This window comes from Epinephelus fuscoguttatus, linkage group LG23 (assembly GCF_011397635.1).
Source record: "Epinephelus fuscoguttatus linkage group LG23, E.fuscoguttatus.final_Chr_v1".
NCBI lineage: Eukaryota > Metazoa > Chordata > Actinopteri > Perciformes > Serranidae > Epinephelus > Epinephelus fuscoguttatus.
Genome location: NC_064774.1, coordinates 7946682 through 7973969, shown reverse-complemented (window position 1 = coordinate 7973969; position 27288 = coordinate 7946682). Strand labels below are relative to the sequence as shown.

The window sequence follows — 27288 nt, the reverse complement described above, 5'->3', positions numbered from 1 at the left end:
ACTTGCGTCTCAGACCTACCACACCGCACTGGCAACTCTTCTCTGCAATCGGGCTTTCCCCCTCCACCAAGACTCTCACATTTTCAGTATTTTCAGCATTTTCAGTGTTCAGTATAGACTTCTCTTTTGTTTTTGTTTTTCAGTACAGTATAGTAGACATGTATATGTTTATTTTTGATAATCTGCATGAAGCACAACCACCTCAAGGCTACAATACATCAGCTACACTGCCTGTTTCTCCCCGTTTTTTTTTTTCTTTCGTTTGTTTGTTTATTTGTTTGTTTTTCCTCCTTCTTCTCCGCATGCACTGTCACTATATAACTCAGGACTTAAGCACCTACCCCCTCCCCCTTGCTTGTTTCCTTACTTTCCCCCTGACACACTTTGGTGTATCACGGCCCTTTCTGACTCATATTAGGAAGTTTTTCCAATAAAGGCTGTTAGGCTAGTCTCCAGGGAGGGTGGGTGACGGTCACAACCACGCATTATGGGTATAAAATACTTGACTGCAAGATTAACAGTGCATCAATCTTCACAAGAAGCTTACACCCTTTAGTGGCGCTAAGCTATGAAGACCAATGCAGACAAGTATTAAGAAAAAAAAAAAACAAACAAACAAAAAAACTGATGCTGCTGCTTCAACGTCTCTGGATCATCAGGACACAGCTGATCCTCTCATGGTCTCCATCTGATGAGAGAAGAAGACAAGAGAAGTTATAAACCAGCTGTCAGTCAGTGATGCAGCACATCCAGTATAAAGACCAGTAGGGACTTCCTGTTCAGAGCAGAGTGGAGCAGCTGTGTAGCGTAGTCGGCTTCCTTCCAGCTCTCATGTTAACGTGTTGGAGTGAACACACTGAGCTGGAAGCTCACAGACCTGCAGAGACTTTGGGCATCAAGTCTGTTTACTCTGCAGATTTCACTCAAGTACACAGTGTAAATAAACTGCTGAGAGTCCTGAACGCATCATGGCTGCACAAACAGAGGGATTCACTTTAATGATGGATTTACTGAGTCTGTTAGAACAAATGACTGAATGAAGAACAAATACCAACATCCTTCATTGTAACACTATAGGCTATATAACACACACACACACACACACACACACACACACACACACACACACACAGAAAGAGGAAAGCATAACAGGTCCCCTGTTATCAAGGTCAGATTTGATGGCGTGACAGTTTGATGAAGGAGGACAGCTGTCTCTATACATGTTGTGATGCTGTCAGCTGTAATCCAGCTTCACTTCCTGTAGACATGAACACAACAACAGTCGTCTTCACATCAACTTAAACACATGATCTCAACACATGACTAGCTGACTGTTCTCTCTGTCTGTCTCTCTGTCCTCTCCTGAAGACTGTCACCATCCCCCTCTTTGAGCCACTGAGAAGGTCTGAGGTTTACAGCAAGTACTGGATCTTTGCTCTGATACTAACTGTGTTTAATATAATACTGCTGAAACCAGCATGGACCCACTCCAACCCTCTACTGACCTCAGAGTCTCCAGTTTACAGTGTGGACTCTCCTTCAGATCACACAGCAGCTTCACTCCTGAATCCTGCAGCTTGTTGTACCTCAGGTCCAGCTCTCTCAGATGGGAGGGGTTGGACTTCAGAGCTGAGGCCAGTGAAACACAGCTGATCTCTGACAAACTGCAGCTCCTCAGTCTGAATGAAGAATAAATGATGTAGATAAAAGTCATTAATAATACAATCAGATAGGCTCAGGTGTTAAATGTGTAGCTCAACATTACTATGTCCTGATCAATGAGCTTTGCCCTAAACTGAGTAGAGTGACTTTGTCATTGTGTTATTGTGCTGATCCCAACAGGATGCAGGTTAAAGACTGGAAAATACAAAAAGTGAAAAACAGCTCTCATAAATATCATTGACAACGTGCTGCTACTTCAATAAAGATGTAGTGACTTCACCTCTTAAACTCTGCCAGCTCCACCAGTGGCTCCATCATCACTAACTCATGCTGTGCAGCCAAACACAAATCACTTATTTAAAGAATCATCAGGGTAAATTTAAGTTGAAATCAAGTGTTTAAAGCAGGGCTGTTCAATTACAAATTCAACTGGGCTGGATTCTAAACCAGAAAATGTTGATGGGCCAGACATTTTCAGTCCTCAGGTAGGCTGTCTCAGGTACATTTTAAGATAAGTGACAAACTAAGTTAAACAGACTACATACACACAGCTTTCATTTTAGTTTGTCTTTAACTATTTGCTATTGGTCCCACTAGTGTGATGTGCTTGTGTAAACCATGATTGTAAACCATAGCGGCGGTGAATGAGGGAAAGGGCAGATTGAAATATGGCTTTCTACATGCTGAACACATGTATTGATAAAGCACTGGCTTTTTACTGCTCAAGGTTTTATTGCACTTATTTATAGTAACAAGCGTACTTGTTGTCAACTAACGGATGACAACAATGTCAAATAACGGATGAGGGTCTCAGATATCTGGGTGTTTTCATCACTCTTGATTTGAATAACTTATGTGAGACAAATTACTCTCCATTAACTCAAAAAATTAAGATGGATTTGAAGACATGGACCTCCTTACTGACATCGTTCCTCTGAAGGATCAATATCACTAAAATGAACATCCTTCCCTGATAAAACTACTTATTCCAAAATCTTCCATGTTATCTGACGCCGGCGTTTTTTTAAGTCACTGAATTCTGATATTTCTCATTATGTTTGGAACAACAAACACCAAAGGGTTAAGTTCTCCAAACTTACTAAACCGAAGGAATTAGGAGGTTTATCTTTCCCGAACTTACAATTATACTATTGGTTGGCTCAGCTCAAAATGATGTCAGACTGGTTTACATATAGGCAAGAAGCTTTATGGCTTAGTCTTGAGTCTCTAGCATGTTATCCCAGAAGACTTAAATCCCTACCTTTGATCAATAATATAGACCAAATAAATTCCCTTGATCACAACATAATCATTTACAACACATTATTGGTGTGGAAGGATATGAGAAAACACTTAGATATCCCGTCTGTCATTTCTGTTGAGTCTCCCCTAATGTTTAACCCCGATGTGCTGGTGCAGATCAGGAGTATTGGTTTGACAGGGTGGTCGTCCAATGGCCGACTCAATTTTGTGGGCCTGGTGATCGCTGAGCAGCTTCTCTCCTCCCCTCTCTCTCTCTGTCTCTCTCTCTCCTTTGCTAACGCTCATGTCCTGTTACGCATCTCACTAACTCTGCTTCTCCTCCGGAGCCTTTGTGCTCCACTCTCTTGCAGGTTACCTCATATCGCAGCGGTGCCTGGATGGTGTGATGTGTGTGGTTGTACTGCTGCCGTGGTCCTGCCTTATGCCTCCTGCTGCTGCTGTTATTATTAGTCATACTTTTACTGTCATTATACACATGTTGATTATTGTCACATACATATACTATCATACATTAATATATACCTACAACATATTGTACCACAACAGCTGTAATTATTATTGTAATATCATTACTTAAATGAATGTTGTTGTAAGCTATTATCATTACTGTCTGTCCTGCATCTCTCTCTTTCTCTGTCTCTCTTTATGTCTCATTGTGTCATACGGATTACTGATCATTTATCATGTTGATCTGTTCTGTACGACATCTATTGCACGTCTGTCCGTTGTGGAAAAGGGATCCCTCCTCAGTTGCTCTTCCTGAGGTTTCTGCCATTTTATGGGTGAGTTTTTCCTCGTCCGCTGTGAGGGTCCAAAGGACAGAGGGATGTCGTGTGCTGTAAAGCCATCTGAGGTAAATTGTTATTTGGGATATTGGGCTTTATAAATAAAATTGATTGATTGATTGATTGATTGATAGATTGAAAGGGATTATTTCTCTATGAGTCTATACACTGTTTTGAAGGAAGATCCTGCAGAGTTTGTCTTTCAGGTTTTAGCTCCACATTGCTCTGCCACAATCAATGGATTAAACCACTGAACAAGACAAATAGACTTCATTGTGGATCAGTAAAATATCAGCCTGATGTCTGCAGTTTAGTGTCAACACAACTTTCACATCATAATAATCTCAGCATAGGAGTAAAAAATGGTGTCTGACCTCAGAGTCTCCAGTTTACAGTGTGGACTCTCCAGAAAATCACACAGCTGCTTCACTCCTGAATCCTGCAGCTTGTTGTCACTCAGCTCCAGCTCTCTCAGATGGGAGGGGTTGGACTTCAGAGCTGAGGCCAATGAAACACAGCTGATCTCTGACAAACTGCAGCTCCTCAGTCTGAATGAAGAATAAATGATGTAGATAAAAATCATTAATAAAACAATCAGATGTGTTCAGGTGTTAAATGTGTAGCTCAACATTACTATGTCCTGATCAATGAGCTTTGCCCTAAACTGAGTAGAGTGACTTTGTCATTGTGTTATTGTGCTGATCCCAACAGGATGCAGGTTAAAGACTGGAAAATACAAAAAATGAAAAACAGCTCTCATAAATATCATTGACAACGTGCTGCTACTTCAATAAAGATGTAGTGACTTCACCTCTTAAACTCTGCCAGCTCCACCAGTGGCTCCATCATCACGAACTCATGCTGTGCAGCCAAACACAAATCACTTATTTAAAGAATCATGAGGGTAAATTTAAGTTGAAATCAAGTGTTTAAAGCAGGGCTGTTCAATTACAAATTCAACTGGGCCGGATTTTAAACCAGAAAATGTTGATGGGCCAGACATTTTCAGTCCACAGGTAGGCTGTCTCAGGTACATTTTAAGATAAGTGACAAACTAAGTTAAACAGACTACATACACACAGCTTTCATTTTAGTTTGTCTTTAACTATTTGCTATTGGTTCCACTAGTGTGATGTGCTGGTGTAAACCATGATTGTAAACCACAGCAGCGGTGAATGAGGGACAGAGGAGATTGAAATATGGCTTTCTACATGCTGAACACGTGTATTGATAAAGCACTGGCTTTTTCCTGCTGAAGGTTTTATTGCACTTATTTATAGTAACACGCGTACTTGTTGTCAACTAACGGATGACAACAATGTCAAATAACGCATGAGGGTCTCAGATATCTGGGTGTTTTCATCACTCTTGATTTGAATAACTTCTTTGAAACAAATTACTTTTCATTAACTCAAAAAATTAAGATGGATTTGAAGACATGGACCTCCTGACTGACATCGTTCCTCTGAAGGATCAATGTCATTAAAATGAACATCCTTCCCTGATAAAACTACTTATTCCAAAATCTTCCATGTTGTCTGACGCTGGCATCTTTTAAGTCATTGAATTCTGATATTTCTCATTATGTTTGGAACAACAAACACCAAAGGGTTAAGTTCTCAAAACTTACTGAACCAAAGGAATTAGGAGGTTTATCTCTCCCTAACTTACAATTATACTATTGGTCGGCTCAGCTCAAAATGATGTCAGACTGGCTTACGTATAGGCAAGAAGCTTTATGGCTTAGTCTTGAGTCTCTAGCATGTTATCCCAGAAGACTTAAATCCCTACCTTTGATCAATAATATAGACCAAATAAATTCCCTTGATCACAACATAATCATTTACAACACATTATTGGTGTGGAAGGATGTGAGAAAACACTTAGATATCCCGTCTGTCATTTCTGTTGAGTCTCCCCTAACGTTTAACCCTGATGTCCTGGTGCAGATCAGGAGTATTGGTTTGACGGGGTGGTCGTCCAATGGCTGACTCGACTTTGTGGGCCTGCTGATCACCGAGCACCTTCTCTCCTTCCCTCTCTCTCTCTCTCCCTACCTATCTCTCTCTCTCCTTACTTCTCTCTCACTCTCTCCCTTTTGCTAATACTCATGTCCTGTTACGCATCTCACTAACTCTGCTCTACTGCATGTCACTAACTCGGCTTCTCCTCCGGAGCCTTTGTGCTCCACTGTCTTGCAGGTTACCTCGTATCGCAGCGGTGCCTGGATGGTGTGTGTGTGCGGGTGTGATGCTGCCGTGGTCCTGCCTGATGCCTCCTACTGCTGCTTTTATCATTAGTCATACTTCTACTGTCATTATGCACATATGATTATTGTCACATACATATACTATCATTGTCATAACCAAGAAATGTTGTTAATTTAATTTAATCAGTTTGTCTTCTGTCTATGTTGTCTCGTGATTTCCTGTTTTATTTTGGAAGTTAACTCTCCCCTCGTTTCAGGCAACTTGCTCCTTCCCCTGTGTGTTTTCCCGCTGGTCTGATTGTCTGCCTCGCCCCTGATTGTTTCCACCTGTGCCCTTACCCTGTGTGTATATATTGTCTGTGTCTCCCTTTGTCCTGTGCCAGTTCGTCTTGTCCTTCGTGTCAGAGAACCAGCGTCATATCCATGCCATTTTGCCATTGCCATTGTCAGGTCTTGTTATTTTGATACTTTGTTCATGTTTATTATCTGTTTGATTTTCACAGTGATAGTTCAGCCTCAGTAGAGTGATTTTCTGTTTGTTTTTTAGTATAGTGTTTATTTCCTAGATCATTTTTTGTTCTTAGATTTAATGTAAGTTTTTCCTCTTTCGAGAGTGATTTTCATTTTGTGTTTAATAAACTTTGATTTTGTACTTTGCCTCTCGAGTCGTGCAATTGGGTTCAGGTCCTTTGTTTGGTCGTGACAATCATATATTAATATATACCTACAACATATTGTACCACAATATGTTGTAGGTATATATTAATATAGGTATATTAATATATACCTACAACACATTGTACCACAATAGCTGTAATTATTATTGTAATATTATTACTTAAATGAATGTTGTTGTAAGCTATTATCATTACTGTCTGTCCTGCATCTCTCTCTGTCTCTGTCTCTCTTTCTGTCTCATTGTGTCATACGGATTACTGTTTATTTATCATGTTGATCTGTTCTGTATGACATCTATTGCACGTCTGTCATCCTGGAAGAGGGATCCCTCCTCAGTTGCTCTTCCTGAGGTTTCTACCATTTTTTGGGAAGTTCGTCCTTGTCCGCTGTGAGGGTCCAAAGGACAGAGGGATGTCGTATGCTGGAAAGCCATCTGGGGCAAATTGTTATTTGTGGTATTGGGTTTCATAAATAAAATTGATTGACTGATTGATTGATTGATTGATTGATTGATTGATTGATTGAGAGGGATTATTTCTGTATGAGTCTATACACTGTTTTGAAGGAAGATCCTGCAGAGTTTATCTTTAAGGTTTTAGCTCCACATTGCTCTGCCACAGTAAGTGGATTAAACCACTGAACAAGACAAATAGACTTCATTGTGGATCAGTGAAATATCAGCCTGATAGTGTCAACACAGCTTTCACATCATAATAATCTCAGCACAGGAGTAAAAAATGGTGTCTGACCTTAGAGTCTCCAGTTTACAGTGTGGACTCTCCAGAAAATCACACAGCTGCTTCACTCCTGAATCCTGCAGCTTGTTGTTACTCAGGTTCTGCTCTCTCAGATGGGAGGGGTTGGACTTCAGAGCTGAGGCCAGTGAAACACAGCTGGTCTCTGACAAACTGCACTTCTCCACTCTGAATGAAGAATAAATGATGTAGATAAAAATCGTTAATAAAACAATCAGATGTGTTCAGGTGTTAAATGTGTAGCTCAACATTACTATGTCCTGATCAATGAGCTTTGCCCTAAACTGAGTAGAGTCACTTTGTCATTGTGTCATTGTGCTGATCCCAACAGGATGCAGGTTAAAGACTGGAAAATAATGTTTGAAGAAAAATGTTTAAAGCAGGGTTGTTCAATTACAAATTCAACTGGGCCGGATTTTAAACCAGAAAATGTTGATGGGCCAGACATTTTCAGTCCACAGGTAGGCTGTCTCAGGTACATTTTAAGATAAGTGACAAACTAAGTTAAACAGACTACATACACACAGCTTTCATTTTAGTTTGTCTTTAACTATTTGCCATTGGTCCCACTAGTGTGATGTGCTTGTGTAAACCATGATTGTAAACCATAGCGTCGGTGAATGAGGGGCAGAGCAGATTGAAATATGTCTTTCTACATATTCAACACATGTATTGATAAAGCACTGGCTTTTTACTGCTGAAGGTTTTATTGCACTTATTTATAGTAACAAGCGTACTTGTTGTCAACTAACGGATGACAAAATGTCAAATAACGGATGAGGGTCTCAGATATCTGGGTGTTTTCATCACTCTTGATTTGAATAACTTATTTGAGACAAATTACTCTCCATTAACTCAAAAAATTAAGATGGATTTGAAGACATGGACCTCCTTACTGACATCGTTCCTCTGAAGGATCAATATCACTAAAATGAACATCCTTCCCTGATAAAACTACTTGTTCCAAAATCTTCCATGTTATCTGACGCCAGCGTTTTTAAGTCACTGACTTCTGATATTTCTCATTATGTTTGGAACAACAAACACCAAAGGGTTAAGTTCTCCAAACTTACTGAACCAAAGGAATTAGGAGGTTTATCTCTCCCTAACTTACAATTATACTATTGGTCGGCTCAGCTCAAAATGATGTCAGACTGGTTTACGTATAGGCAAGAAGCTTTATGGCTTAGCCTTGAGTCTCTAGCATGTTATCCCAGAAGACTTAAATCCCTACCTTTTATCAATAATATAGACCAAATAAATTCCCTTGATCACAACATAATCATTTACAACACATTATTGGTGTGGAAGGATGTGAGAAAACACTTAGATATCCCGTCTGTCATTTCTGTTGAGTCTCCCCTAACGTTTAACCCTGATGTCCTGGTGCAGATCAGGAGTATTGGTTTGACAGGGTGGTCATCCAATGGCCGACTCGACTTTGTGGGCCTGGTGATCACCAAGCACCTTCTCTCCTTCCCTCCCTTTCTCCCTCTCTCTCTCTCTCTCTCTCTCTCTCCTTTGCTAACACTCATGTCCTGTTACGCATCTAACTAACTCGGCTCCACTGCATGTCACTAACACGGCTTCTCCTCCGGAGCCTTTGTGCTCCACTGTCTTGCAGGTTACCTCGTATCGCAGCGATGCCTGGATGGTGTGATGTGTGTGGTTGTGCTGCTGCCGTGGTCCTGCCTGATGCCTCCTACTGCTGCTGTTATCATTAGTCACACTTCTACTGTCATTATGCACATATGATTATTGTCACATACATATACTATCATTGTCATAACCAAGAAATGTTGTTAATTTAATTTAATCAGTTTGTCTTCTGTCTATGTTGTCTCGTGATTTCCTGTTTTATTTTGGAAGTTAACTCTTCCCTCGTTTCAGGCAACTTGCTCCTTCCCCTGTGTGTTTTCCCGCTGGTCTGATTGTCTGCCTCACCCCTGATTGTTTCCACCTGTGCCCTTACCCTGTGTGTATATATTGTCTGAGTCTCCCTTTGTCCTGTGCCAGTTCATCTTGTCCTTCGTGTCAGAGAACCAGCGTCATATCCATGCCATTTTGCCATTGCCATTGTCAGGTCTTGTTATTTTGATACTTTGTTCATGTTTATTATCTGTTTGATTTTCACAGTGATAGTTCAGCCTCAGTAGAGTGATTTTCTGTTTGTTTTTTAGTCTAGTGTTTATTTCCTAGATCATTTTTTGTTCTTAGATTTAATGTAAGTTTTTCCTCTTTCGAGAGTGATTTTCATTTTGTGTTTAATAAACTTTGATTTTGTACTTTGCCTCTCGAGTCGTGCAATTGGGTTCAGGTCCTTTGTTTGGTCGTGACAATCATATATTAATATATACCTACAACATATTGTACCACAATATGTTGTAGGTATATATTAATATAGGTATATTAATATATACCTACAACACATTGTACCACAATAGCTGTAATTATTATTGTAATATTATTACTTAAATGAATGTTGTTGTAAGCTATTATCATTACTGTCTGTCCTGCATCTCTCTCTGTCTCGGTCTCTCTTTGTGTCTCATTGTGTCATACGGATTACTGTTCATTTATCATGTTGATCTGTTCTGTACGACATCTATTGCACGTCCGTCCGTCCTGGAAGAGGGATCCCTCCTCATTTGCTCTTCCTGAGGTTTCTACCATCTTTTGGGTAGTGTCCTTGTCCGCTGTGAGGGTCCAAAGGACAGAGGGATGTCGTATGCTGGAAAGCCATCTGGGGCAAATTGTTATTTGTGGTATTGGGCTTCATAAATAAAATTGATTGACTGATTGATTGAGAGGGATTATTTCTGTATGAGTCTATACACTGTTTTGAAGGAAGATCCTGCAGATTTTATCTTTAAGGTTTTAGCTCCACATTGCTCTGCCACAGTAAGTGGATTAAACCACTGAACAAGACAAATAGACTTCATTGTGGATCAGTAAAATATCAGCCTGATGTCTGCAGTTTAGTGCCAACACAACTTTCACATCATAATAATCTCAGCACAGGAGTAAAAAATGGTGTCTGACCTCAAAGTCTCCAGTTTACAGTGTGGACTCTCCAGAAAATCACACAGCTGCTTCACTCCTGAATCCTGCAGGTCATTGTCACTCAGGTTCAGCTCTCTCAGATGGGAGGGGTTGGACTTCAGAGCTGAGGCCAGTGAAACACAGCTGGTCTCTGACAAACTGCAACTCCTCAGTCTGAATGAAGAATAAATGATGTAGATAAAAATCATTAATAAAACAATCAGATGTGTTCAGGTGTTAAATGTGTAGCTCAACATTACTATGTCCTGATCAATGAGCTTTGCCCTAAACTGAGTAGAGTCACTTTGTCATTGTGTCATTTTGCTGATCCCAACAGGATGCAGGTTAAAGACTGGAAAATACAAGAAATGAAGAACAGCTCTCATAAATATCATTGACAACGTGCTGCTACTTCAATAAAGATGTAGTGACTTCACCTCTTAAACTCTGCCAGCTCCACCAGTGGCTCCATCATCACTAACTCATGTTGTGCAGCCAAACACAAATCACTTATTTAAAGAATCATGAGGGTAAATTTAAGTTGAAATCAAGTGTTTAAAGCAGGGCTGTTCAATTACAAATTCAACTTTAAACCAGAAAATGTTGATGGGCCAGGCATTTTCAGTCCACAGGTAGGCTGTCTCAGGTACATTTTAAGATAAGTGACAAACTAAGTTAAACAGACTACATACACACAGCTTTCATTTTAGTTTGTCTTTAACTATTTGCCATTGGTCCCACTAGTGTGATGTGCTTGTGTAAACCATGATTGTAAACCATAGCAGCGGTGAATGAGGGACAGAGCAGATTGAAATATGGCTTTCTACATGCTGAACACATGTATTGATAAAGCACTGGCTTTTTACTGCTCAAGGTTTTATTGCACTTATTTATAGTATCAAGCGTACTTGTTGTCAACTAACAGATGAACACAATGTGAAATAACGAATGAGGGTCTCAGATATCTGGGTGTTTTCATCACTCTTGATTTGAATAACTTATCTGAGGCAAATTACTCTCCATTAACTCAAAAAATTCAGGTGGATTTGAAGACATGGACCTCCTGACTGACATCGTTCCTCTGAAGGATCGTTGTCATTAAAATGAACATCCTTCCCTGATTAAACTACTTATTCCAAAATCTTCCATGTTATCTGACGCCGGCATTTTTTAAGTCATTGAATTCTGATATTTCATTTTCATTATGTTTGGAACAACAAACACCAAAGGGTTAAGTTCTCCAAACTTACTAAACCAAAGGAATTAGGAGGTTTATCTCTCCCTAACTTACAATTACACTATTGGTCGGCTCAGCTCAAAATGATGTGAGACTGCTTTACGTATAGGCAAGAAGCTTTATGGCTTAGTCTTGAGCCTCTAGCATGTTATCCCAGAAGACTTAAATCCCTACTTTTTATCAATAATATAGACCAAATAAATTCCCTTGATCACAACATAATCATTTACAACACATTATTGGTGTGGAAGGATGTGAGAAAACACTTAGATATCCCATCTGTCATTTCTGTTGAGTCTCCCCTAACGTTTAACCCTGATGTCCTGGTGCAGATCAGGAGTATTGGTTTGACAGGGTGGTCGTCCAATGGCTGACTCGACTTTGTGGGCCTGCTGATCACCGAGCACTCTCTCTCTCTCTCTCTCTCTCTCTCTCTCTCTCTCTCTCCTTCCCTCTCTCTCTCTCTTTTTTGCTAACACTCATGTCCTGTTGCGCATGTCACTAACTCGACTCTACTGCATGTCACTAACTCGGCTTCTCCTCCGGAGCCTTTGTGCTCCACTGTCTTGCAGGTTACCTCGTATCACAGCAGTGCCTGGATGGTGTGACGTGTGTGGTTGTGCTGCTGTCGTGTTCCTGCCTGATGCCTCCTGCTGCTGCTGTTATCATTAATCATACTTCTACTGTCATTATGCACATATGATTATTGTCACATCCACATACTATCATATATTGATATATACCTACAACATATTGTACCACAATAGCTGTAATTAGGGTCCGAACTACGACGAAGTCATCTGTGGAGGACCCTATTGAAATCGTGCTGTTTATTATTCGGGCCCGAGCGACGACGAAGTCGTCCGTCAGGACCCTATTGTAATTGCGCTGTTTAATCAATCAATCAATCAATCAATCAATCAATTTTATTTATAAAGCCCAATATCACAAATCACAATTTGCCTCACAGGGCTTTACAGCATACGACATCCCTCTGTCCTTAAGACCCTCACAGTGGATAAGGAAAAACTCCCCAAAAAAAAACCTTTAACGGGGGAAAAAAAACGGTAGAAACCTCAGGAAGAGCAACTGAGGAGGGATCCCTCTTCCAGGACGGACAGACGTGCAATAGATGTCGTACAGAACAGATCAGCATAATAAATTAACAGTAATCCATATGACACAATGAGACAGAGAGAGAGAGAGAGAGAGAGATGCAGGTAATGACAGCAGCTTACAACAACATTAATGAAAGTAATAATATTATAGTTATAGTTCTGGTTACTGCGGTACAATATGTTGAAAGTATGTATTAATACCTGGCAGTATACATGTGTGACAATAATCATATGTGTATAATAACAGAAGAAGTATGACTAATGACTAATGATGGCAGCAGCAGCAGGAGGCATCTGGCGGGACCACAGCAGCAGCACAACCACACACGTCACGCTGTCCAGGCACCGCTGCGGTATGAGTTAATCTGAGAGACAGTGGAGCACAAAGGCTCCATTATTATTATTATTTATTGTTTATTATTATTATTAGGGCCCGAGCGACGACAAAGTCGTCCGTGAGGACCCTACTGTAATTGCTCTGTTTATTATTATTATTAGGGCCCAAGCGACCACGAAGTCGTCCGAGAGGACCCTATTGTAATCACGCTGTTTATTATTGGGGCCGAGCAGGTCACAGACCTGCGAGGTCCCTATTGTTTTTCTCCTGTTTATTTATTTTTTTTTTTTCTTCCACCAAAATTATCGCATTTTTCACTGTCTGAACATACCCCAAAACTCACCAAACCTGGCGAATTTTTTTTTAATCTATTGTCGTCCTGAATTTCCACCACTAGGTGGCGCTATTCTTAAGGAAAGTGCGTTTTGGCTCATAACTCCCATATTGCACATTCAAAAACCTTATATCCACACGTTCAGTGAATTGTTTTGAATCTTGTGGCATAGGCCACGCCCATTTCGGCCTTCTGTTTTTTTCCACAAATTCGCAAAATGTTGCAAACCTACTTTTTCGAACTCCTCCCAGGCAATTTCACCGATTGGCATGAAACTTTGCACACAGCATCTGTGGACCCTCCCGACAAAAATTTTTTTAAAAGAATTTTGATATTCCAAAAAATACTGAAGTTATTAAATGACAACTTACTGCAGATTTTGTTCTAAACAGGAAGTACTGCATATCTCCATATTGGTGTATCCGAATGACATGAAACTCAGGTTACCCCTTCCCCATGAGCCCCTGAGGCTCTGTGCAAAATTTTGGGTGATGACCACAAGGTGGCGCTCTTTAAATTGAAGTATTTTATATCTCAACATCAGTTGGACAGATTAACATGAAACATGGTATAATTATTGTCAATGCCCTCCTGAGGATATCTGACGAAGGACTTACCGATCCGCCACTAGATGGCGCTCTGGTGGCCGTCTAATTTAATATTTGGCACTGTGCCAACACCATAACACTCATGGAAATAAAATTGATAGGGGTGGTATAGACTGGCCCCTGTAACTGACACACCAAAAATGACCAGCAGGTGGCGCTATTTTCAATGCAAAAACGTTTTTGGCTAATAACTCCCACATAATATGTTGCACATTGTTAAACATTCTATTTACGTGTTCTCTGAATTCAGCTGAATTGTGTGATGTAAGCCACGCCCACTTTTGCAGTAACTTTCCATTTGCAAAATCGCAACAAATTAAAAACATACTTTTTCGAACTCCTCCTAGGCGATTTGACCGATTTGCACCAAACTTTGCATGAAGCATCTGTGGACCCTCCTGACAGAAAGTTATCAAAAGAATTTTGATAGTCCAAAAAATATATATATATATATATATATATATATATATATAAAACAACAAATTCCTGCACATTGTGTTCAAAACAGACAGTCTTTTGTATCTTGACCAAATACAGTCAGATTACCACAACACTTTCGCTAATTGTGTTCCATGGCCCGATGAGGGTGTGTGCAAAATTCGGTGCAAATCAGTCAATAGGTGGCACTCTGGTGGCAGTCTAATTAGTGTGAATGGAAGTAAATTGGAAAATCTTCAAATCCTCTTCAAAACTCATCGACTTTCAACCTCTTCTTGTCCCTCATACTTTGAGCTAGAGACACCATGTCAACTTTCAAAGAGTCAGAAGATCTTGAACTATTGGGCATGTATTCAGCTTCTACTTTTTGGAAAAATACATACGTGGGTTGGGTGCCTAGGTGTATACTGGAAATGTAAGTAAAACATAACGTTTATTTTTTTATTTATTGCAGCTGACAAGACATCTAGGTGCACGCCCCCCCTCCCGACGGCAGCATGCCCCGACGTGTGTGGACTAAGAGGGCCCGTTCATCGCTGCTTGCAGCTTTAATTAGGGCCCGAGCACCTAGCGGTGCGAGGACCCTATTGAAATGCAAGGATTTATTATTATTAGGGCCCGAGCGATGACGAAGTTGTCCGGGGACCCTATTGAAATTGCGCTGTTTATTATTATTAGGGCCCGAGCGACGACAAAGTCGTCCATGGAGGACCCTATTGAAATTGCGCTGTTTATTATTAGGGCCCAAGCGACGACGAAGTCATCCGCAGAGGACCCTATTGAAATCGCACTGTTTATTAGGGCCCGAGTGACGACAAAGTCATCCGAGGACCCTATTGAAATCGTGCTGTTTATTATTAGGGCCCAGTGATGACGAAGTTGTCCACGGAGGACCCTATTGAAATCGCGCTGTTTATTATTATTATTATTATTATTATTATTATTATTATTCCGCGAAATGCTGAAATAGCACCACCTACAAATTTTCAAAATACCCTCGCCATCAGGGTTAGTTTGTCGTATGCAAACGAAATTTGGTACACACATGTATCATACCCAGATGCACAAAAAAGTCTCTTGGCGTCATGGTAAAATCCAGGAAGTCTGCCATTTTGTTTTGAATTTTTTCATTATGGTGATTTCTACAACTTACATTTGAACGAACTTGTCCTAGGGATTTCGTCCGATCAACTTCAAATTGGCTACAGATCATCCAGAGACCATGCTGATTAAAAGTTGTGCTCTGCATGTCTGTAGGTCAAAGGGCGTGGCCGCTATGGCGCTGTCATTTTTATCCATCGCCATGCATATTCAAGCAGCTCTCTCTCCCACATAATTCATCCAAACTGCTTCAAAATTTCTGTACATGATAAGAGCCCCGCCCTCAATGCCTCCATATGCTTGTAGGCAATCTTGCTCATGGTGCCCCCTTGTGGAAACAGGAAATGCCATCTTTTACACTGACAAACACCAACCTCAAGCTCCTGACCTGATCAGCTACATTTTGTGGCCACATGACAATGAAGTTGATGAATCTCCACAGTGACACGTGTCCTGTCATGTTGCAGGCTGACGCGGCGGCTGTGGCGACTTTTCATCCTTTGCCACGGAACATCAACTTGGTATAAATCCTTCATGCATTGTCCGATTTGCTCGAAATTTCACATGTGTGATGAGGGTCCACCCCTGAACGAACCTGGCCACATCTGGTTACGCTCATAGCGCCACCTGGTGGATGAACGAAACATTGCGTTTTTTTCAATCCTGCCAGGTTTTTTCTCCATTCTCGCTTTGTGCCACAGCCCCCACGTGCCTCAGGCCCCCACGGTTGCATGGGGGAGCGAGGGCCTGATCACAGCTGCTTACAGCTTTAATTATTATTATTATTATTATTCCAACATTTCGTGTCCCAATTTTGCCCCTTTCCCAAATTTCAAAATGCTTCTAACTTTCCACATCTGAAATTCGATATTTTTGGGCGGTTGCACATGGTTGACACGAAATGCCGAAATAGCGCCCCCTACAAATTTTCAAAAACAACTCCCCGTGGGGTTAGTTTGTCGTAGGCAAACGAAATTTGGTACACACGTATCATTCCGAGATGCACAAAAAAGTCTCTTGACGTGATGGTAAAATCCCAATAGGAAGTCTAATTTTTTCGTTATGGCGATTTCCACAACTTAAATTTAAACGAGCTCCTCCTAGGGATTTCGTCCGATCGACTTCAAATTGGCTACAGATCATCCAGAGACCATGCTGATCAAAAGTTGTGCTCTGCATGTCTGTAGGTCAAAGGGCGTGGCTGCTAGGGCGTGACAAAGGCGATCGCCTTCAATATGATGTGATGTTCGTCTAAAAGGCGGTCATTATGGACAAGCTACATGACTAAAAACAACAACAACAACAACAACAACAACACATGTTTGTGTTTTGTTTTAGGTATTCAAGAATATTTTATTGATCGCCTGGCTTCTGATGACCAGAAAAACGGCAATTACAGGTCTCTGATTGAGGGTCAAAATTACCAGAGCTCCGGATGGGTCGGGGAAATTTTACACCGCCTTTTAGACGACCATCACATCATATTGAAGGCGATCAATATTGATCGCCTTCAATAACTTAACAGTCTATTATCTCCCTATTACTCTAATCTTTCCTGCTTATCGCTCAAACAAATGATTAATTTCTATATTAATATCAGTACTCATTTAAGATACCTTCATCAGTTACCGGAGGCCACTGTCTAACATCATCAATCCAGCTATTCATGATGCTGTCATTGTAGAGAGTCAGTTTACAATGACAGCATAATGAATTGATGACTGACTCATGTCACTGCAGCAATGGCGCTGCCGCAAGATGGCGGCATACACAAATCGCTCGCCGAATTCGTCTACACATGTGTATGTTGTCCAGATGCACATAAAACACTCTGGCACCAATGGTCTACTCCAATCAGGAAGTCGGCCATTTTGATTTTGACTTGTCATTTTGGCGTGATTTCCACATGTTGTATGTTAACAAACTAGTCCTAGGGATTTCATCCAATCGACTTCAAATTTTTTACAGATCATCCAGAGACCATGCTGATAAAAAGTTATTAAAAGCTTGTCTCTATGTCAAGGGGCGTGGCTGCTATGGCACCTCCCTTGCCACCAAATACATTTGGCATTTTGATGGCTTCAGCGACCTCATCTCCTCATGAAAATTGACACACAGGTCAAGAATGGCGCGCTCTTGCATCTGATTGGGGCGTCACCCATGGGGGGGGACAAAATGCCTCTAATAGCGCCCCCTAGAAATTAAAAAAAAAAAAACCCCTCCCCATAGGGGTTTCTTTGGAGTAGGAAGATGAAAATTTGTACATATGTGTAAGTTGCCCAGACGCACAAAAAAGTCTCTGCCACCAATGGTCTTCTCCAAACAGGAAGTTGGCCATTTTGATTTAAACTTCTCATTTTGGCACCGATTTTGTGATTTCCACAACGTTGTATTTTAACGAACTCCTCGACCAGATTTTGTCCAATCAACTTCAGATTTGGTACAGATCATTCTGAGTCCATGCTGATCAAAAGTCATTAAAAGCTTTTCTGTATGTGAAGGAGCATGGTCGCTATGGCGCCGCCATATTTGATGCATCGTCATGCATATTCATGCAGCTCTCTCTCACACATACTTCATCCTAACTACTTCAAAATTTCTGCACATGACAAGAGCCCCACCCTGCACACCTCCTATTCTCATACTCACTCTAACTCATAGCGCCCCCTTGTGGAAACAGGAAATGCCATATTTTTATATTGCTAAACACCAACACCATGGTAACTGACCCAGACTTTAAGTTAGCTCTCAGTCTGGAACGGACAACCCAGAGTTTCCCTCATCTCAGTGTTAACTTTCTCTGAGTTTTCATATAACCTCTTCAGTGATGCGTGCTGCTGGCCCCCCACAGTGGCACGGGAGAGCGAGGGCCCGATCACAGCTACTTGCAGCTTTAATTATTATTGTAATATTATGACTTAAATGATTGTTGTTGTAAGCTATTATCACTACTGTCTGTCCTGCATCTCTCTCTGTCTCTGTCTCTCTTTATGTCTCATTGTGTCATACGGAATACTGTTCATTTATCATGTTGATCTGTTCTGTACGACATCTATTGCACGTCTGTCCGTCCTGGAAGAGGGATCCCTCCTCAGTTGCTCTTCCTGAGGTTTCTACCATTTTATGGGGGAGTTTTTCCTTATCCGCTGTGAGGGTCCAAAGGACAGAGGGATGTTGTATGCTGGAAAGCCATCTGAGGTAAATTGTTATTTGTGGTATTGGGTTTCATAAACAAAATTGATTGATTGATTGATTGATTGATTGGTTGATAGATTGATAGATTGAGAGGGATTATTTCTGTATGAGTCTATACACTGTTTTGAAGGAAGATCCTGCAGAGTTTATCTTTAAGGTTTTAGCTCCACATTGCTCTACCACAGTCAATGGATTAAACCACTGAACAAGACAAATAGACTTCATTGTGGATCAGTATGATATCAGCCTGATGTCTGCAGTTTAGTGCCAACACAACTTTCACATCATAATAATCTCAGCACAGGAGTAAAAAATGGTGTCTGACCTCAGAGTCTCCAGTTTACAGTGTGGACTCTCCAGAAAATCACACAGCTGCTTCACTCCTGAATCCTGCAGCTTGTTGTCTCTCAGCTGCAGCTTTCTCAGATGGGAGGGGTTGGACTTCAGAGCTGAGGCCAGTGAAACACAGCTGATCTCTGACAACCTGCAGCTCCTCAGTTCAGCCTCAGTAGAGTGATTTTCTGTTTGTTTTTTAGTCTAGTGTTTATTTCCTAGATCATTTTTTGTTCTTAGATTTAATGTAAGTTTTTCCTCTTTCGAGAGTGATTTTCATTTTGTGTTTAATAAACTTTGATTTTGTACTTTGCCTCTCGAGTCGTGCAATTGGGTTCAGGTCCTTTGTTTGGTCGTGACAATCATATATTAATATATACCTACAACATATTGTACCACAATATGTTGTAGGTATATATTAATATAGGTATATTAATATATACCTACAACACATTGTACCACAATAGCTGTAATTATTATTGTAATATTATTACTTAAATGAATGTTGTTGTAAGCTATTATCATTACTGTCTGTCCTGCATCTCTCTCTGTCTCTGTCTCTCTTTGTGTCTCATTGTGTCATATGGATTACTGTTCATTTATCATGTTGATCTGTTCTGTACAACATCTATTGCACGTCTGTCCGTCCTGGAAGAGGGATCCCTCCTCATTTGCTCTTCCTGAGGTTTCTACCATCTTTTGGGTAGTGTCCTTGTCCGCTGTGAGGGTCCAAAAGACAGAGGGATGTCGTATGCTGGAAAGCCATCTGGGGCAAATTGTTATTTGTGGTATTGGGCTTCATAAATAAAATTGATTGACTGATTGATTGATTGATTGATTGATTGAGAGGGATTATTTCTGTATGAGTCTATACACTGTTTTGAAGGAAGATCCTGCAGATTTTATCTTTAAGGTTTTAGCTCCACATTGCTCTGCCACAGTAAGTGGATTAAACCACTGAACAAGACAAATAGACTTCATTGTGGATCAGTAAAATATCAGCCTGATGTCTGCAGTTTAGTGCCAACACAACTTTCACATCATAATAATCTCAGCACAGGAGTAAAAAATGGTGTCTGACCTCAGAGTCTCCAGTTTACAGTGTGGACTCTCCAGAAAATCACACAGCTGCTTCACTCCTGAATCCTGCAGCTTGTTGTCTCTCAGCTGCAGCTTTCTCAGATGGGAGGGGTTGGACTTCAGAGCTGAGGCCAATGAAACACAGCTGATCTCTGACAACCTGCAGCTCCTCAGTCTGAATGAAGAATAAAAGATGTAGATAAAAATCATTAATAATACAATCAGATGAAATAAAAAGGAGAGGGACACATTTGTTCAAGTTTGTTCAACAGCCACATGCACATTAAAAGAGTTATTGGTGGCAGTAAATATTCCTCCTGTCCATACTGAGTGTGAAGTGGTCTCTTCTTAACTCAGCTACACTGTAAGAAATGTCTTCATAAGTTCAGATGAAACTAATATGAAACTTCAGCAGTCTGAGTTATCCAAATCAAGAGGGTGTGGACCAAAGTTACAGACTGTTTAGCACCAAACTCCCTCTTTGAGTTACTGTTCCTCCTCTGCAGCTCAACAAGAAAAACACTGTCAAACACTAAATACTGACTGTAACTCAGACGTCTGAAGCCTCATATTAGTTTGAACTGAACTTTGACACAGAACAAGACTGTGGATTTTGTCCTCCATCTGGTAACACTGGCGTCAGGTTATAAAGGGACTGCTTCACAGACAGTATGGACAGAAGGAATGATTACAGACATCAACTACAAAGTGCACTCGGTAAGAGAAAAAGAAATAAAAAAAGGAACATTGGTCAGGAAAAAATAGGGCAAAAAAAAAAGAAAAGAAAGGGAGAGGGGGACAGGGAGGCTGGGAGGTCGGGGGGTGCCTTCACTCCCGCTTTGCCTGTCTTCTGCTTGGGCTTCTGGCTGTCCCGCTGGGGGCCTGGTGGGGGGCCTCTGGCTCGCCTCTCCGTTACCTCGGTCTGGCCTTGCCTCCTCTCTTTGCCATATTTATTATTGTTATTGTTATTATTATTATTATTATTATTATTCTTTTATTTTATTTGTTCTTTGTCTGTTTATTAGCATTATTATACTCCATTCTACTATTCTACTGGTTATTATACTATATTATATTTATTTAAAATATCATCATATTGTCATATTATCTTACTCAATGTTATAGCACACTCCTATTAAGTTTGTTTTGTACACAGACACAGACACAGACACACACACACACACACACACACACACTCCCTCCCCAAACTCAAAAACTGATGTTAACTGCTATCTGTTTTGTTCTGTTGGTTTTTATTTCTGTTTTCATTTGTTTTGTCTTTGTCATTTTCTTGTCTGCTTGCATTGTTTTGCACTTTATTTGTCGTGTATCACCTTGTTTGTTGTCTTGTAATTTCACCAATTAAAAAAAAAAGTGCACTCAGTAGAGTGCAGACCTCTGCCAGGCGACTACATTACAGCTGTGACTCTAGACAACAACACATGCTGCTCAGCTGCGATGGTGGAGTTGTCCCTCCTGACTTCCTTACAGTCAAGATGGCGGCTAAGATAAAAACAACAACAACAACAACAACACAGGACTAAATCATCTCGTATTGTGACCAACTTCAGTGGATCGTCAGATATCCTGTATGGAATTAATCTGTAGATGCTCCGTTTCAAAATGAGACCACAGTTTCCTATCGACCACGAGAGATCATTGAGCATACAGTCATAAATGTCACACAACATATGTGTCTTCACAATAAAAGTCCCATGTTGTTCTGTTATTTTGGCTTTGTTTAGCTTTTATTGTGAAGCAGCCAAAGCAGAAAATACTGGGTTTTCATCTGCAGTGACTTCATACGAATCTTATCCGTCTGACAGCGAACATGAAACGGTAAAATAAGGCAGATATCTGAAAGTACAAACAGCAACGCAGGAGAGAAACTAAACTTCAAACCACAGAGATTCAGTTCAAAGATACAAAACTTGTGAACACACAGACACTTTGAAAACTCTGGGCTGCTGCACACACACCAGTTGAGCCTCAACACACGCTTGTTGGAGGGGGTGGAGCCTGTCAGCTTCAGCTCCACTAGTTTGGAGTCCACATGTGTCTGTCTTTGCTTTTAGGTGGATTATAATAAGAAATGACACCTTTGGAAGATTTTATTCCACTTACAGTGATGTAACCAGAGGCTGTTAACTCAAGTAACGTCACCTGTGTGGGTCGAGGAGGAGGGAGAGAAACGCAGCCCAGTGACAGGAAAACACAGTAAAGACTCTCACACTGAGCTCAAATCAAAGCAGTGCACATAAACAAGGTCAATAACATCAATAAAATATTTGCTTTCTTTCAGGGGGGTGGGGGATCCCACTGATAGAGGAAACACTTGATAGCAACTGGGATTGTTCCACAGCACATCAGTCAACACATCGATGCATAGGGAAACAGGAGCCAGTGAATGCTTGTCATTTAGAAATGAGATCACATAGACGTATGAATCCAGACCATTAATGGTGCAGTCCTAATGGGCGTGTGAGTGTGAAAGAATATCAACCTGTCCTTAAAGTCCAAGATGTTTCCAGTGCAGACTATTTATTTGCTTATTGTTGCAGTCTAAAGGTCTGTGACTTCAAATGATTATGTGACGTTAACATGAAAACAAAGAAACCTCAGAACCTCAGGAATCTTAAATTCTGTTTGGATAAATCTCAAACTTGATGGTGTCTAAATGTTCTAAATCATCATTTCTCTGCCTTTCATAACCAACTGTTCAGCCATTTGGAAAGACACAACATTTCTGAAAACACTGAAAGCTTTATAACCTCAGTCAAGGATTTATATTATATATATCCAAAAACAAACAAACAAACACCTACTTAAGCAAGTGAACTGACCTCAGAGTCTCCAGTCTACAGTTTGGACTCTCCAGTCCAGCACACAGCTGCTTCACTCGTGAATCCTGCAGGCTGTTGACACTCAGGTCCAGCTCTCTCAGATGGGAGGGGTTGGACTTCAGAGCTGAGGCCACGACTTCACAGTGAGTCTCTGAGAGTCCCCACACAGTAAATCTGACATGACACATATATTACAAAATCTGTTATTGTCAAAGAGACACTTTATATTTACTTTATGGATTTGATGATAAAACAGTTTGAAATATCCTGTTTTGATGGACTGAAAATAGTTAAGAATAAAAAAAGAACACAAAGAATTCAAACTAATTAAAAGCTGATTCATGACCAGAATTACTGCCTCGTGGTCGTATGCTTCACCAGTCAAGTTACACTTACAGTTTACATCCATGTCTGTCCAGACTCATATGTGTCCATGACAGTAGACAATGATTCAAATATGGATGTTGCTGCAAAGAAGCTACTTATTCTAAAACACAGACGCTTCACACATCTTCAACCCGACAGCACAGAAGATCTATACAATCAGCACAGTTTCAAGATCAGTGTCACCAACTCAGTCTCTGACCAAATGTCTCCCCTTCTGTTCCTGAGATATGACGTTTAATAATGACCAGAGAAGTGTTTTATGCAGAACATGATGATGTCACAGTGAAGGTGACCTTTGACCTTTTGGATATAAAATCTCATCACTTCATTATTTTATCCTGTTAGACATTAGTGTGAAGTTTTGTCATAATTAGTGAATGAATTCTTGAGTTATGGCCAAAAACATATTCTGTGAGGTCACAGTGATCTTGACCTTTGACCACGAAAATCTAATCAGTTCATTCTTAAGTCCAACTGGACGTTTGTGCCAAATGTAAAGAATTTCTCTCAAGGTGTTCTTGAGATGTCGTGGACAGACTGACAACCCAAAAACATGATGCCTCTGGCCACAACTGTCGCGGGCGCCGAGGCATGAAAAAAGAGACAGCAACAGCTGGATAAAAGCAAGTGTTACACCCGCAAACGTAATAAACCACAAACGTAATACAAATCTGCAGCTTTGAATGTAATAATCCCGCAAATGTAATAAATTTCCCACAAACCCAATAGCAGATGCCTACTACAAACGTAACACACAATTTTCCGCAAATGTAATAACTACTGTATTACATTTGCGGAAAATTATTACATATGTGGGAAGGTGAAAATCTAAACTGTAATAACTTCCCACAAATGTAATATGAGACTGAATAATGATCTGTGTGGTTGTTGTTATTTGTTTGTTTACTTATACACCTGCCAATAGTGATGCGTGTGTTGACAAGCAACCCGCAGGTCGGGTGGGGCGGGTCAGAAAGTGACAGAGCAGCGTTCTGAGTAAGTTAGAAATAACTTACAGAAACACACACATACACACACACTGGTCATTCCTTGTCAGTTCACAGAATTACTCGGTGGCAGCAAATATGTCGTTTAATTGGATTTATTTTATTTTCTTCTCCCTCTTGTTAATACGGATTTCTCTGCAGCATCTAGCCTACAGTACCTGTTCAGCACCTCGGACAGCGGCACTGCGGGATGGGTTGGCTCTCATAGGGGGTCAGGTGCAGGTTGTAAGGTTTTAAAAAACATGGTTTACAATAACTTAATCCTCCTCCACTCAAAAATGTGTTTTCTTCTTGTTCCTACAGATGAATGTTTTAGCCTCACTGTGCAGAATGATGTATGACACTCGAAGGCTGTTTTCACATTTATCTGCTGAAAATGCTCATGTGATTTTAAGGGCTAGGGCTATGAGCCTATGTTGGTGGCTTATGTAGCCTATGTTTGAACCATTTAATTAAAATATGTCTGCATATCAAAAGCCAAAAAGCCAGTCATGGTCCAATGTTCAGCTTACACAAGTGTGATGTGGAAACTTGAAGCCTCCAGTGCACATACACTGAGAATGGACTTAACAGTGAAACCTTTGGGATGAAGAAAAAATTGGCATACTGATAGATTCTAGCATTTTTAATGAGGGTGAAGGTGTAGATGTCATTTTAAGGATTTTAACAAGATAATTGAATTTTTTGTGGAAAAACTATATCATACATTATTATTCAAAGAGAAACATTTATATACGTTAAAACATGTCTTGAAGGAATCTTTAATGATTAAATTATCATTTATTTTCATAAAAAAAAATAACTGATAATAATCACAATTATTTTAATCATTATTATTATTACTATTATTATTACTATTATTATTTTTCTTTTAATTATTTCCTCCCCATATACACACACATATACAAAATCACACATACAATAATATAACTCGAACACACATGTACGCCCACAAACAAGCAAGTTCTAACAGTACTATGCTACTCTTTTCTTGTTTTAATTCATGAAATTCATTCATTTTTGTTGAACTGATTCTTGATGCTTTGGCAATATTGTTGTTGTGATATTTACACCAATAAAGCAAATTTGAATCTAATTGAATGAATAAACCACGAATCCGAAAAACCTGCAGCTTATACAAGTTGCTAACTAAATGTCTTCAACAGGCAATGACATTTTCTTTCCACATATTCTTGTCCTTTAGATTCTTGCCTATTTAGACTTATCAAGTGTTGTGTATACAAATGAGCAATTCCCTTACCGGGAAAGGGGTGAAAAGTTGTTCCAAGGTTGAACTGTTTTACCGCAAAGTGACCATCGCCTACCCGTCTTCTTTGGTTTTATTGGTAGAGTTTTGATGCATACCCATTCACTCATTTATTTTCGGGAACTATCAAAAACTTCATATTCAAATAATAATCAGTGGATGAGACCTTACATTACACTTAACTGAAAGGCTGTTTATTGAAAGTAATGTAACATAATGTATCATTTTGTCTGGGAAATTTTCAGTCACCTACATGGCAATTCTCACTTTCCTGCATTCACATAGGCTACATTAATTTAAGTTCACCAGTCATTAATTATTTGCAAGCCTTTAACTGTCAGTGTTCAGACAGTCTTGGTCCATGTTAATATCAAAAAGTACACGGACCAGTCTTAAATCTTGAAAAATGTTTTCATTACTTCAAAGAATGAACGACATATTCAAGTTTGGGCTTTTGATATGCAGACATATTTTAATTAAATGGTTCAAACACAGGCTACATAAGCCACCAACATAGGCTCATAGCCCTAGCCCTTAAAATCACATGAGCATTTTCAGCAGATAAATGTGAAAACAGCCTTCGAGTGTCATACATCATTCTGCACAGAGAGGCTAAAACATTCATCTGTAGGAACAAGAAGAAAACACATTTTTGAGTGGAGGAGGATTAAGTTATTGTAAACCATGTTTTTAAAACCTTACAACCTGCACCTCACCCCCTATGAGAGCCAACCCATCCCGCAGTGCCGCTGTCCGAGGTGCTGAACAGGTACTGTAGGCCAGATGCTGCAGAGAAATCCGTATTAACAAGAGGGAGAAGAAAATAAAATAAATCCAATTAAACGACGTATTTGCTGCCACCGAGTAATTCTGTGAACTGACAAGGAATGACCAGTGTGTGTGTATGTGTGTGTTTCTGTAAGTTATTTCTAACTTACTCAGAACGCTGCTCTGTCACTTTCTGACCCGCCCCACCCGACCTGCGGGTTGCTTGTCAACACACGCATCACTATTGGCTGGTGTATTAGTAAACAAACAAATAACAACAACCACACAGATCATTATTCAGTCTCATATTACATTTGTGGGAAGTTATTACAGTTTAGATTTTCACCTTCCCACATATGTAATAACTTCCTGCAAATGTAATACAGTAGTTATTACATTTGCGGAAAATTGTGTGTTACGTTTGTAGAAGGCATCTGCTATTAGGTTTGTGGGAAATTTATTACATTTGCGGGTGTATCAAGCCGTTTTTAGGACTTCAGAAATCTCCTTTGGCAAATGATACAGATCTTATTTTACATTTTTAAGCATAGTGGTGAATAAACTCAAATATTAAATGATTATAAATAAATAGAAGAACTGTGTTGATGAACTCAACAGCTATAAACACAACCAACTGAAACATCTACATGTTTTGCACTCACAGCATTTGAAACAGCTCAAGAACATCTGTGACAAAATACAACAGACACATCATTTGAACATTTTATGAATAATAACAATTTCACAGTGTGTATATTTGAAGAATTAAACTACTAATCTACAATGATTTATGATGTTAATCACATCTGGACTTACCGAGCCTTTCTGCAGTTCCTCACAG

The 27288-nt window shown here is 40.1% G+C and overlaps 1 protein-coding gene and 2 long non-coding RNA genes across 3 annotated transcripts in view; 2 read left to right on the top strand and 1 right to left on the bottom strand.

Annotated features, from left to right (window-relative positions):
- Positions 1-27288, bottom strand: part of LOC125883533 (NACHT, LRR and PYD domains-containing protein 12-like) — a 184303-nt gene that overhangs the window by 50670 nt on the left and 106345 nt on the right. Inside the window, 3 exon segments of the mRNA XM_049567874.1 lie at positions 1506-1679; positions 4085-4258; positions 20177-20350. Of these exon segments, the coding sequence (XP_049423831.1) occupies positions 1506-1679; positions 4085-4258; positions 20177-20350 (522 nt within the window).
- The window catches only part of LOC125883535 (uncharacterized), a 108419-nt gene that overhangs the window by 18211 nt on the left and 62920 nt on the right, over positions 1-27288 (top strand). Inside the window, exon 2 of the long non-coding RNA XR_007448568.1 lies at positions 4319-4428. This is a non-coding gene — a long non-coding RNA (uncharacterized LOC125883535). The remainder of the gene's footprint in view (positions 1-4318; positions 4429-27288) is intronic.
- The window catches only part of LOC125883536 (uncharacterized), a 52859-nt gene continuing 35970 nt past the window's right edge, over positions 10400-27288 (top strand). The window contains exon 1 of the long non-coding RNA XR_007448569.1: positions 10400-10465. This is a non-coding gene — a long non-coding RNA (uncharacterized LOC125883536). The remainder of the gene's footprint in view (positions 10466-27288) is intronic.